The sequence below is a fragment of the Cyprinus carpio genome, chromosome B25 (genome assembly GCF_018340385.1).
Source record: "Cyprinus carpio isolate SPL01 chromosome B25, ASM1834038v1, whole genome shotgun sequence".
Lineage (NCBI taxonomy): Eukaryota > Metazoa > Chordata > Actinopteri > Cypriniformes > Cyprinidae > Cyprinus > Cyprinus carpio.
In genome coordinates this window covers 2,377,630-2,392,403 of record NC_056621.1, presented here as the reverse complement: position 1 = coordinate 2,392,403, position 14,774 = coordinate 2,377,630, and the positions used below count along the sequence as shown (strand labels likewise).

The 14,774-nt window shown below is 32.6% G+C and overlaps 1 protein-coding gene across 1 annotated transcript in view; it reads left to right on the top strand.

Annotated features, from left to right (window-relative positions):
• The first annotated feature begins 568 nt into the window (after positions 1-568).
• myo9ab (myosin IXAb) overlaps positions 569-14,774 on the top strand; it is a 709,890-nt gene continuing 695,684 nt past the window's right edge. The window contains 4 exon segments of the mRNA XM_042752793.1: positions 569-758; positions 6,904-7,209; positions 7,211-7,562; positions 9,366-9,602. Of these exon segments, the coding sequence (XP_042608727.1) occupies positions 574-758; positions 6,904-7,209; positions 7,211-7,562; positions 9,366-9,602 (1,080 nt within the window). The 5' untranslated portion in view covers positions 569-573.

Here is a 14,774-nt window from a genome sequence, read left to right as displayed (position 1 = left end):
GTAATATATAACTAATATGGAAATGTCATATACTGTAAACACACACAGAGACATATGGGGGAAAAAAGATTATAATACAGAAGTCATGTAGTAACTACTGGACTCAGAATTTGTCCGGTCTCTCTTTCTATCTCTCTCTCTCTCTCTCTCTCTCTCTCTCTCATGTTTCAGGAAATAACAAGCCTCTCTCTCTCTCCCCTCCCCCTCGGTGCATTTCCTCCTCCCCCTCTCAGGCACAGCTGCCAAACCACACACACACACACACACACACATGCACGCACGTCTGGAGGAGTGGCAGACAGCGTTAGGGACGCGAGCGGATCCCCGTCCAGCGTTCAGATGAGCATCCCTCCTTTTAAAGGTCCGTCGGGTCCCGTGTTCCTCTCCCGGACCTTATAAGGCTCAGCCCCGGCTGACTGGAATGTCCCAGACACTGGGGTGATGAAGATGATGATGGGTCGCTCAGGACTGAGCGGTGCGGATCTAGTTTAGTTTGTGTGGTTCTGGAGTTGAGTCTGCGTGGTTCTCGTTACTCTGCAGGTCAGCGGTGAGTCTGTGCACTGTAAAAAGTAAATGGTTGAGAAAACACTAAGAGAGAAGCTTGACGCATTGAGCCTTTTGAGTTCTCTCAACAATACGTTCTTGGTTCTTCTGAGCAAGAGTACTAAATGTGTTTGTTCGTGCAGTGCTGATTGTCTTATTTTGCTAATAGAAAAATTCTTGTCACAGCAACTGAGACAACAATTACTGTCACTGAGGTAAGTTATTTTTCTCTGATGAGCTCTTTACATCACAGTGCAACAAATAACTTACAATAATGATGAAACAACAAACAGCAAAACAATAATCCTATAGCAGAAACTGCATAATTTATTCATGCTGCAATGCATGCTGGGAACTCACAAAGCCTTAACATTTCAACCATGTGAAATTCTTCATTCAGACAGTGTGTGACTAGTTGGGACAACATTGGGGTAATTTTGTTGTCCTGACAAGGGTTTTTTTTATTAGTGCTGTCAAATGATTAATTGCATTCAAAATAATAGTTTTTGTTTACATAATATGTTTGTTTTCTGTGAATATTTATTCTGTATATATAAATACAAACAAATGCATGCATATATTTTGAAAATATTTACATGTTTATGCATTTATATATTTATATTCTTATTATTATATGCATATAAAATATATGTAAACATAGCATATTTTTCTTAAATATATACATGCATATGTTTGTATTTCTATATACATAATAAATAAACACAGTACACACACATATATTATGTAAACAAAAGCTATTATTTTGGATGCGATTAATCGTCTGACAGCACTAGTTTTTATGTAGATAAACTGGAAAAAGTGCAGTTGTGTTTTAAGCGTGTGTGTTATGAGCCCTGAGCTGCAGTGTTCGTGGTTTTCTGAGCATAAGGATGATATTTCAGCTAGAAATCTCTGCGGTTGATAACTTGACAGGCAGGATCGCGGGGGAAACGTCAGAGTCTGCTGCTGTTTAGGAATGACTTTCTCAAAGGATGCTGGAGTTTACTGTACACATGATGGCCAGTAATTCATTCCTGGTTCCTCATTCAGAATGAGGGTCTTCTGTGGGGTTTCAAAATGCTTGTTTGCTCTCATAAACTTAGTCTCTCATTCTAAAGTATGTTGCATACTTAAGATGTTTGTACATTTTTAAGAAAGTCAGTGTTATTTTAGTATTATTTATATAATAATTCTGACATTTTAAAGTAGCTTGTATTTTCATATATTTATTTTTAATTTTAGTTTATTTTTCAGTCATTTTATGTGATTTTTTTTTTTTTTTTTTTTTTTTTTTTTTTTATATTTGTTTTAAATATAACTATTTAGGTTTAATGTTTTTATTTTAGTGTTTATCCATTTAGTTCTCCTTTAGTTTAGTTTATTTCTATAGTTAGTAATTTTAGTATTTAGTTGCCAAGGGAACATTTCTTATCATTTTTGTTGAAAGTTTTTTTTTCTTATTTTTCTTAGTTTTATTTCAGCTTTATTTTAATTAACAAAAAAGTTTTTCAGTTTTAATCTTCAGTATTTATTTCCAGTTAGTAATTTTAGTCATCTCGTTTGTGCTTTTTTATTTACATTTTTCAGTTTTAGTTTTAGTTCAAATTTATTTTTTATTTTTTTCCAGTTACTGTACTTCCCATAACTTTAATGCTTCAACTTATTTCAGTTAGTTACCAAGGTAACATTTCTAGTTTTTCTTCTAATATTTATATTTCATTTTATTTCAGCTTTATTTCAATTAACAATGTTCTAGTTTGGTTTTAGTTCTGTTTCATTTATTTGCTTCCAGTTATTTTATAATAATGCAAAGTGTAATAAATTCTAATTAATTCAGTTAATTTAGAATTATTAATTGTATAATTTTAGTGCTTATTTCAGTTTATTCAAAACATTTTTCATCTATTGTTAATATTTGATTTCAGCTTTAACAAAAATATTTGAAAACATTTGGTTTTAGTTATGAAGCTCTGATGCAGATTTCACAGACACAGAGGCAGTAACTGATGCGAAGGTTTTATTGCGAGAGTTGCATGAGTTTTGCTGTGTCTTCAAGGCGTTGTTCTGTTTCAGAGTGAAGTTGCATGGCATGCATCTTTTTATAAAGCGTGCACACGAGACCGTGGTGTCCTGCACCCTTCACAGTGTGTACTTCAAGTGCCCTTCATAGTAAGTAGGGCAAGTGATGGTCTCTCTGAGACGGGATTGTCCCAGTGTTCCCACTCTTCGTCTGATGGCGGTGTGTTTGCATGAGTTGTAGTTTGATGAGGCGATTCATTTAGATCAGCTGTGTCTCTCTTTAATGGAGGATGTGATTATCTCTTATCAGAAACACCAGAAACATGCAGAAGCATCGGTCGAATGTGGTTCTTGTTGTTTTTGGGGTCATGCGTGACTCTGCGTGTCTGTTTGTCTCTGTGGGCCGATGCCACGCTGTAGCCTGTCGAGGCCTGAGCAAATATGCCCCCACAGCTCCTCCAGCTGACCTCTGACCTCTGACCCCAGCCGGCGCAGAGCTGATTGAGTCGTGTATTATCTGACGTATCAGCAGACGATCCGCTTTGACGAGCTGCTGATCTAGAAATGACGGGATGATTGTTTCATTATGGAGGCTTGAAACACCTGAAGTGGTTTTGGGATGATGTCAGGATTGGATGACAGCTCTTCCAGACTCAACCTGCTTTATTTGGTCAAATAAACTAAAATAAATGTTTTATTTTATATAAACATGTTTGTATATATATATATATTATATATATATATATATATCTATATTATATGTATATATATATATATATATATATATATAATATATATATATATGTATAAAACATGTATTTTAAACTTGTATTATATATATATATATATATATGTATACATCCAAATTATAAAATATATGTATGTATGTATATTCTATGAACCTTTAAGTATTTATCAAAATGTATTAAATAATACTTTTTAGCACAATTAGAAATCACGAGATTAATACATTTTTATGCTTTCTAAATACATCCAAATGATAAACACAGATTACTTTATAATAAAGTAAATAGATGCCAGATAATATTATTAGAGCCAAATATTTAATTTAGTAAAAATGATTTATCTATTTCTCGCACCGTATAAATGGTATTAATGTATTTGTTTGCTTGTTTATTTTTTTTACTTTTTTATTTAGATGTTGTATAAATTAAAATTATTGTCAATCAAAATAGAGAACAAATTATAAAATATCATAAATACTAAAATAGTGTTTGTTGTAATATTAAATAATAGAATTTAGTTCTATTTTGATTAATTGTCCACAATTTTCTTTTTTTCTATACAGTTAATCAGAATAGAACAAAATCTAAAATATTGTTATATTAATCATTCAATAATAATGTAGAAACTTAAATTTTCTGTTAAGCTGCTTTGATTTTTTTTTTATTGTCATATAATATTAAAAATTAGATAAAATATTTAGTTTCATTTTGATAAATAGTAAATCAAAAATGAATTATTTTGCATGATTCATCAAAATACAAAAATGTATAAAATATATGAATTAATAAATATAATAAAGCCTTAATATAAACATAAAAATATAGGATGCAATTTATATAAATGAAGATTTCTTCTAATATTAAATATTTTGTTATTATTTTACGTTGCGCTTGACTGTGACGCGATGTGAAGTGTGAGTGATGTTGCTCAGGTATCTGTGTCCTTGACACAAGGCATCATGGGAAACGGGAAGTGTTTAAGGAGGATCGGGCCTTTCATCTAATAACAGACAGAAGTGTGTTAATAGCGCAGATGTGAACTGTCCCAATACCCAGTGTGCTGTCTTGCTGCATACTCCCTGGATAGGCAACTGTCTTCTAAGACAGCATCCTGACTGAAAGATAAGCTCATAAGTGACTGGTTTGAAGCAATTCCCATAAAGTGTGTAGTTGTGTTGCATTGTGGGATTGCATTCATTATGAAGGAAGCATTAGGTTTGTGAAGAGAGCTACTGCTTTCTGCTTAAATCTCTCTCTCTCGCTCTCTTCCTTCCGTCTGTTCTTTATGCATTATATATTTACCCCGGCTGTTTTTAACCTGCTTCAACACCTCTGCCCTCCTCCCCCCTTTCCCCCGCTCTCATTTATTGTTTGTTTTTTAAAGAAAAGCGTCTCAAAGTATCTGCTTGGTTGTATTAAAGGAATCTAATCTGAAAATGATATTTACTCACCCACATGTTGATTCAAACCCACATGGCTATCTATGTCTATATTTCAATATCTATCTATTAGTATTGTCACGGTAACAATATTTCTGTATGCGTTACCAATACCAGTGAATATCTATCTGTCTGTCTGTCTGTTGGTCTAATATTTTAGATTTTGTTCTGTTTTGTTCATTTATAAATAAAACGTTAATACAAATAAAAATCACTGAACAAATTAGGAAAATTATTATAAACAATAAAATATTTTTATATTATATAAAAATGGGAATCAAAATATTGTGTGATTCATGAAAATAGAATAAAATAATGTTATTTTTTTCCATTTTTTTTTAATAAATCATTGTGAATGAATTATCCAACTTTTTTATAAAAAATATTTTGATGCATGGATCATATTTTATTTATTTGTTTATTTATTGCATTTAAAAGCAAATACATTTTAAATTCATATACAGTGCAGGAAGAGGCGGAAATATATGTAAAAAAATATATAAAATATATATATATATGACAAAATAAAAGCAAATATAAAAAAAAAACAGAGATGGGTAAATGGCAAATACATGGAAATACACTGTTTTTGTGTGAATGTGATGTTAGACTAGAACTTGATTTTTATAGTTAAAAGTCTATGTTGACTTCTTGGATCTGTTCCTCACACAAACTGATCATGTCATCTTAAGACCTATATACTAGTTTTTCAGGACTTTTCTTCATTGTACGGAAGCAAGCAGCTTGAAGATCCTTTAAAACCTTCTTTTGTGTCAAACAGAGGAGCATAATGTGGGTTTGGAGCGACCTGAGCGAGTCACTGATGACAGAATATTCATTTCTAGATGAACTTTTGCTGTAAGCTTGTTGAGAGTTGTTTAAATGGAAGCTTTAATGTCGTGTAGAGGACGGGTTCAGCGCAGACAAAGACCGTCTGAAATCCCAGGGTTTTGTTCACAGGAACAGAAGACAAACATAACAGTATGTTTCAAATGACTTCAACAAACCTATAAAACCTCACTGAACTTGACCTTTACATGCCATAAACCTGTAATCGCAGAGTTGTTACGTCTCTCAGACTCGAGTTTGGACAAGGAGAGTGCTGCTTTTTATTTTATATATAAATGAAATTATATATTTTTAAATTAATTTTTAGTCATTTTGTTTTGTGCTTTTGCCATTGATATTAGTTCTCTTTTTTTTGGTAATATTTCATTAATTATTAATTCAGTTTTAGTAATTTAATGACAATTAAAGAAAAAGTTAAAGTACAAAAATATTGAAAAAATAAAATAAAATATTTATATTAGAAAAATTGAAGCTTATTTCAGTAAAATGCCAAGGCAACATTTATTTTTAGTTTAGTTTAGTACTTCATTATAAAATTATATTATAAAATATAATAAAAACAATACAAATATAATAAAATATTAATATTAGGAAATTATTTTTTTTTCTGTTGTAGTTTTAAAACTAAATGAAAATTAGAAATGTTGCCTTGGCATTTAACTGCAATATTAAAAATGTAAATATTAATATAAATAATATAACGATTATTTAAAAAAATTAATTTCTAAAAACCTCTTTAAAATTTGCAAGCAGCATTTTTTAGGTAAAATTTTAATCTAATATTTTTATTTGATTTTAGTTATTCCTTGTACCACTTCAGGTTAAACATTTCTAATTTTTGTGTATTTTAGTTTAGTTTTAATCAATTTAGTACTTTAAATTAAATGAAAATTCAAAAGTACTAAAATGACTAAAACTAACCTAAAATAAATAAAATGTTAATGTTAGAAAAACTTAGCTTTTATTTTTATTTCAGTTTTAGTAATTTTACTGCTCAAAGTTAAACTTAAATGAAAATTAAAAAATGTGAGTGAAATGTGAAATAAATACATTTAAATTCAAGTACTAATTTTATTTTATTATTTTATATTTATTTATTTTTTAATTTTTATTTAAATTTTTATTATTTTATAGTTTTTTGTTTTATTTTTTATTATTATTTTTAATTTTTTTGGTTTGTTTTTTAAAATCTGTTATTGTTTATTTAATTTTATTTACCTTTGTTTTTAATAGTTTTACTTTGTTACCGATAGCCACACTGGACCGAAAGTGTGTTCTGACTGCCGCTTGTGTGTGTCTGTCTGCAGGTGGGATGTCGTGAATCTGTCGGGCGAGTCTGGTGCCGATGGGAGCTGCTGCAGCATCATGAGCTGCCATGATGCCGGAGGGCGCCGGCGTTACGAGGACTCGGAGTTCACGTTGCACGTGTATCCCGGCGCTCTGTCCGAGGGCACCATCTACTGCCCCGTCTCGGCACGGAAGGTGACGTCGGCAGCGGAGGTCATCGAGCGCGTCATCGAGCGACTGCAGCTGGACCGCGCGCGCTTCTACGTGCTCGCCGAGGTCAAGGAGTTCGGCGGCGAGGAATGGATCCTGAACCCCTGCGACTGCCCCACAACACATCATGATGCTGCCGCCCATCACGCCGCAGAACAACCTGCCCGCAGAAGACTACCACCGCTTTCTGCTGCGCGAGAAGGATCTGGATGGATCCATCCTCTATGGAAACCTGCAGATGTGGCTCCGCGTAACTGAGGAGCGGCGGCGGATGGTGGAGCGTGGACTCCTCCCGCAGCCTCCGTACGTCGACGATCTCTGCGCGCTGCCTGATCTAAACGAACGCACTTTGCTGGAGAACTTGCGTGGACGCTTTCGGCAGGAGAAGATTTACACATACGTCGGCGGGATCCTGATCGTCGTCAACCCCTTCAAGTTCCTGCCCATCTATAACCCCAAATACGTTAAGGTAAGACACTGCAGGCAAAAACACAGGTTTTTTTTTTTTTATTAGGGCTGGGAGTCCAGAGATGGGCAGTATTTCAAATACTATTTTGTATTTAAATACATTTAATCTTAGTATTTTTATATTTAGTGTTTTTGTATACTTTGCATACAGAAAATCAGCAGTCTAATAAAGAGGATGATTGACAAAAAGTATTTTATGTATTTTGAAAATACAAAAATACTAAGATTAAATGTCTTTAAATACAAAATACAAAATAGTATTTTAGTAATCGATGCATCGCGATTCGTTGATCGATTCTGAGATTATCGGAATGCGTCGCGATTCTCTCTGGAATCGATTCTGAGCTTAGTTTGGCCTAATGGCCGTATTCTGCTCACTTCCAGTTCCTTACACACACCTCTTTAACATAAAATAATCATTCATACAGTTTGAAAAGGTTGAAGTGAATTACAAGGGTGTTCATAGTAGGCTGTTTACATTAATCTCACGTCATAAAAGCCAAGGTGCAAGTGCATTTAACCACTTACATGAGTCAGCCGACGCTCTTCTTCGTGAGCATTTGAGTTTGTGGTTAAAATCTAGCCTAGAGCGCCATCTGCTGTTCAAAAGTAAGCTCAGAATCGGTTCGAGAGAAAATCGCGATGCATTCCGATAATCTCAGAATCGTTCTACAAATCGCGATGCATCAGTTTATTGACCCAGCCCTATTTTTCATGCACTTGTCAGTTTGGTTTTTCGTGAAGTATTTTTCAGATTAGTGGGAAGAAAACTTCTAAAATACACTTTTAAGTGTTTCTTTTATAGCACTTATCTGTTTGTGTCTGTAGATTGCAGTTACAATATACATATCTTTAAAGGCTGTTTTCTCAAAATCAGATTTTTTTTTTTTCCTTCACTGAGCCAAAAATCTCCACTTCAGCACCACTTACATACTTTTCAAAAAAAAACTTTACAGTTTTATTACAATCTATATTCTGAAGGTTTTTACAGAGGGGCTTGTGCATATGTGACCCTGCAGCACAAAAGCAGTCATAAGTATCACAGGTATATTTGTCCAATAACCAACAATACACTGTATGGGTCAAAATTATCCTTTTTTCATTTATGCCAAAAATCATTAGGATATTAAGTAAAGATCATGTTCCATTTTGATATTTTGTACATTTCCTACCATAAATATATCAAAACTTAATTTTTGATTAGTAATATGCATTGCTAAGAACTTCATTTGAACAACTTTAAAGATGATTTTCTCAATATTTACATTTTTTTTGGACCCTCAGATTCCAGATTTTCAAATAGTTGTATCTCGGCCAAATATATTCCTCATAACAAACCATACATCAATAGAAAAAAAGAATTGAACCTTATGACTGGTTTTGTGGTGCAGGGTCACATATATAATTTGCCTGGTTTTATATAACATTTTATTCTTAAAAAAAAACTAAATTGCGAAGAAAAAAAATCTGGCTGTTGCCAGTATTTTCTGATTTATGAAGTGAATAAAAGAGATAGCCAAAAGCCCCTCTGTAAAAACATTTGAGTCTAATATGTCAGCAAAGTCATACAAGAATTTTGAACCTGGCTTTATCCAATGTAGAGATTTTTGTTCTAGAAATGTATGCAAATTAGCACGTATTTATTAAGATAATGCCTCCTTTGCATATTTAAGCATAACATTTCAGAAAACATGTAATACAAAAAATGTTTGTAACCGTTAATGTAATCAATCAACTGTGTAAGTATGGTGATATTTATTAGTTAATTTATTTTCTGTATTCACCTGGGGTGTCTCGCCTGAAGATGTACGATAAGCAGCGGCTGGGGAAGCTGGAGCCGCACATTTACGCGGTGGCCGACGCGGCGTATCACGCCATGCTGCAGAGGAGGAGGAACCAGTGCATCGTGATCTCGGGAGAGAGCGGATCAGGAAAGACGCAGAGCACCAACTTCCTCATCCACCACCTGACGGCGCTGAGCCAGAAGGGCTTCGCCAGCGGCGTGGAGCAGATCATCCTCGGGGCCGGACCAGTGCTGGAGGTAAAGCGTGTTTCGGTGCCTCGTTTTGCTGCTGTGATCCTTGAATGCCGGTTTTGCTGTCTTAGTGCATTAATTGGAGTGGGGTGTCCGATATATATCGTCTGCGATAACATCGTAAATGTTGTTTTAACGATTTTGCAAAGTATTTTGCAAAAACCAAACCAAACAAAACACACAATTTTTTTTTTATATATATTTATACCACTTCATATAGTAATCCAATATCACACAGAGAGTGCCGTTTTTTTCTCCAAAAATTACTGTGATTACAAATGTGATATTGATCGTTTACAACAGTTCACTAAACTAGAAGTTAATTAAGAGACTTCCACCATATTGCCTGTTTTTTCGCGTTATTTCGACAATAAAAATAAATTCCAAACTCTGAGGAACATGACGTTGTTTTGTTCCTGAATGAATCAACCATTTAAATGATTCGGTTCAATTGCAATGACTCACTTATTTACAGTGACTTGCTGCCACCTGGTGGTCTTAATTTCACATTTAAAGTATCTTTTTACTATTTAAATAATGTCAACATTTATTGTTTAATATATAAAAACATTATTTATGCATTTGAAATTGCAATTCGGTTAAATGCATTCATGTCCTGCATTAAACAGTGTTTAAATGCACCTAAATCCCATTTCAGATGCAGCTTCTGTTTCCTCTGCACTGCAAAGATTAATTTTATTGATACTGATTTAATTTGCCTGGTAACAGCCCAAATGTCATATTATTCTAATTCACTGATTAAATGTAAGAATTTGACTCAAAAGATACACACTTTTAGAAAAATGGCTTTATAAAGGTAAAAATGCCCATAAAAGTTAAAAATGTATTTTATCATATTGTGAACTGACCACCACACAGAATATGAAGAATATGAAAATCTTTAGGAGTCAGCTGTCCACGGTAGTCCTTCAGATACCAGCACAATAACACACTCAGCAAAATATTAGCTAATTATCATTATCGATAAAATCCCAGAAAATATCGAGACAATGGGGAAAATGTGGATGGAATCGTGGAATACAGTCATAAAAATTTTATTTACTGTATAACACGGAATTTCACGGAATTTGTAAAAGTTTAGATGCATTAATCAAAAGTAGGTCAGTACACGTCAATCAAATTGCGATATGGACCAGTATCTGTAAATATTAAGCAGCAAAAAGATGGTAAATATGAATCCTGATTTTTCTGTGTGAATGAATGGTGCAGATGCAGGGTTTTGTTTACTACACACATACTGAAGTGTGCGTGACGCTAGCGGTGATTTCAGCATCTGCCGTCTCGCTAAATGAGGACATAATTTCTACCTTTATTTATTTAGCGGTTTTAACAGTGCAGATTGTGTCAAAGCAGCTTTACTGTATCAAATAGGAAAATATTGTCAATAATGCAAATAAACAACATCTCAGAACTGCTCCGAGAGTCACTTCCTGAGCATTTTACGGTTTCGTTTGAGAAAAACTGTCATGTCACATATATACACACAGAAGTGTGAAGGTGTTCACAGCAACCCGTCAAAATAAAAGTTGGGTTTAACTTGAATAAATTGTGTCAGAAATATATTATTGTGCAGTAAAAATGTACGTAATACTTCTACTACTACTACTACTAAATTACTAAACCTTATTTTTTTAAGGAATCATCACATAATATTTCCCCCATGTTTTAATTTTCATAGTAAACCCCCTTTGTTCTTGTTTTTTTCATTTGATTAAAAGATCATTTAAATGACTGTTTAATACCTTCATTTGATCACCTGGAGGTGTAATGCTAAGAAAGCAGGGTTGCTGTGACCCGTGAATGATGGTTTTGCTGTCTATGTGTGTTACTTATATACAGAATAGATCAGAATAGTGGAATGAGTGAGATTAAGTAACTGTCTGAGCTGCAAAAATACTGAATCTTTATGATTTGTAATTTGGCTGATTGATAATATGGGGGTCATGTTATTGTGCCAAGTGCATTCAAAAAATGAAGTAAAATTTGATTTTTATATATAATTGGTACATAAAAGCCAAAATGACTTTCTTATTTTACTAGTATATTATATATAATTAAAAATTATATTCTATATAAATGATATTATATATTCTCACTCATTCTCACCCTCAGCATATACAAGACACTCGGAGAAAACTGACACTAGCGCACCATTCAGCCCACAAATCTGAATGAACGTCACAGAGCTGAAGTCTGGGCCTGAAAGTGTCTGGCAAGCTTCTCTTTTGGACATGAAGCGATGGGTTGTTTAGACGAACTGCTGTATTTTGTGTGTAAGTAAGTGTGTTTGCACCAAAGGCAGGAGTGTTTGTTGGCTGAAGCTCAGATCCTGCTGTTTGGACGCCATAAATAAGAGTGAAAACCGCAGAAAATATGCTATTCTGCGTCTCTGTTTATGCGGAATGTCGCTTTAAACACAGAAATAGAAACACTGGCTCTTCTTACAGTTATGGCAAGTATTTCAGCACACAGATGGGAATGCTTTTGTTTGTGTTTGTGATGTCGCTGTGTGTGTGTGTGTGTGTGTGTGTGTGTTAACATACCAGACGGACGTTGTAACTCAGATTCTTATTGACTTGCCAAAAGCGGACTGTATTAGTCGGACACGCATGTCAGTGGTCTCAGATTTAACACAGACTATAACACAGGATATACTTGTTATAGTATAATATATATGCATTATACAGGTTAGTGTATATAATAAGCAACAAGCTTTGTATCAGTGTAATTTTAGAAGTGTATTATACTACTATTGCACTACTACTATATTAATAATTTGAATTTGTTTTAAATTTTAATAATTAAATTCATTTATTTCAGTTTTCATATTTATTTCCCATAAATTCAGTTAGTTACCGGTGCAGTTTTTCAACTAATATTCAAGTTTAGTTTCATTTGTAGTAATTTTGTTTGTTTGTTTTTAAGTAGGTTTCATTTATTTCAACTTTAGTTTCAATTTGCTTCAATTTTAACTTTTTTTATTTAGTTGCCAAGGCATTTTTTTATTTAATTTTAGTTAAAAAAAATTTTATTATTATTATTACTGTTTATTGTTAAGTCTTTCATTTTACATTTATATTTTATTTCAGCTTTATTTCAATTAGAAATCATTTTTTAAATTTTATTGCTTTAAGTACTTTTTTGTACTTCTTGTAGTGTTTTTTTTTTAGAATACTTTTTAAGTTTAATTTACTTCAGTTTTAGTATTTATTTACAGTGAGTAATTTTACTACATCAGTTCAAACATAGATTTACCAAGGCAATATTTCTAATTTTGTTTTAACGTTTTTCCATCTGATATTCATTTTATTTTGTTTTGTTTTTTCAATGCAGTAAAATGTTTCAGTAGTTTCAGTTGAGGATAATAACCATGCTTTGTATGAGTGATTTGAACAGTTCAGAATCTGATTTTGCAGAAGTAACACTGGCACTGTAGCGGGAAACAGGGTTACCGTGGTAACCTTAACCATGACTTCTACTTCTGCAGGAACTAAACAGCAGCATGATGTCATCGATCATTACACTGACTAGAGTTAGTGTGTTCGTGTATGATGCTGGGTGAATGTGACGCTCCTGACGGCTGAGGTTCAAACACACTGACATTTCACTCACGAGAGGACACACACACACACAGTCCACTTCAGTTTAGATTTACATGCCATCACATTACAGGGCGTGTTAGTCATCCTGTGAGCAAACTAGCATCAGTAACTCATGACTTAACACGCACACACACATGCACACGTAAGGCACACATACACTTCACACTATGCAAGTTATGCATTTTGAACATGCACTTATTAATGCAGCGCATGTTTGTGTTCTCATTAGTGATATTTCTCTTTCAGATCAACTGCTGTTGGTTGTGGTGGAGCAACATTTGGAAGATAACTTTTCTGAGCATGTTAGTTAAGCTGTTTGGATTTGATTGACATTTGAAGGAAATACTTGGGGAAAATCTTTACAACGGGACTGCATGCAGATGAATAAGCTTTTGCATCAGCATTTGTGTATTAAAATAAGTAAATAAATAAAACTAAATTAGATAACAAATAAATAATTAGAATTAGATTTAAATAAATGAATAGATTAAAATAAAAAATAAAAAATTAAAATAAATATAATTAGATTTAAATAAATGGATAACTAGATAAATAAAAAAATAAGTACATAATAGAATTAGATAAAATAAATAAATAAAAATGAGATGTTAATAAATGCATAATACAAAATTAAATAAAAAAAATTAATTTAAATAAATTAAAATTAATCTATAAATTATATTAAAATAAATGCATAAGTAAACAAACAAATAATACAGAATAATTAGATTAATAGAAATAATAAAAATTTAATCTAAATAAAAATTAGATTAAAATAAGTAAACATTAGATTGAATGAATGAATGAATGAATGAATGAATGAAAATTAGATATTTTATCATATTTTTTCATATGTAATAAATACATAAATAATACATTAAAACTGATCAAAACAATGAAAAATAAGTAAAAAAATGAAATGGATTAATATATATCTAAACTATAAAATCAGATCAAAATAAACAAATTAGACAAATAAATAATGCAAATTAGATTAAAATAAACAAGATCTAAATAATTTGATTAAAATAAGTACACAATGACGTTCGATTAAAATAAACAAAAAAAATATTAAAATAAATGAATAAATAGTACAAATAGAAATACGAAATAGAAATGAAATATTTTCTAAATATTGTTGTCAGTTGCCATAGTATATACCATACCAAATTAAATTAGTATAAATTGGGTCTTTATTCATGAAATTATATACAGTAGTTGCCTTTCACATTTTACATCATATACGTCTATAAGATTGAAAACCCCTGACCTGGATGAAGAAAAACCTGCTGTACAAAAGAAGATGATGAACATACATGTGTATCTAAATGAGGACGCATCATAAACTCTGTATAATGAGAATAACTCCGTCTACAGCCAGTCAAAACCAAACCTTTATTTATCTGAATCGTTTGTCTCTTCAAAGCAGCAAACTGAGCACACAGTCGATGCATCATGTGACGCAGCGGATTTAATTCAAGCCATCGTTAGCATCCATTAGAGCGCTTTAATACGGGCCGCAGGGACATTAATGATGCTGAGATCAGCCGTTCAA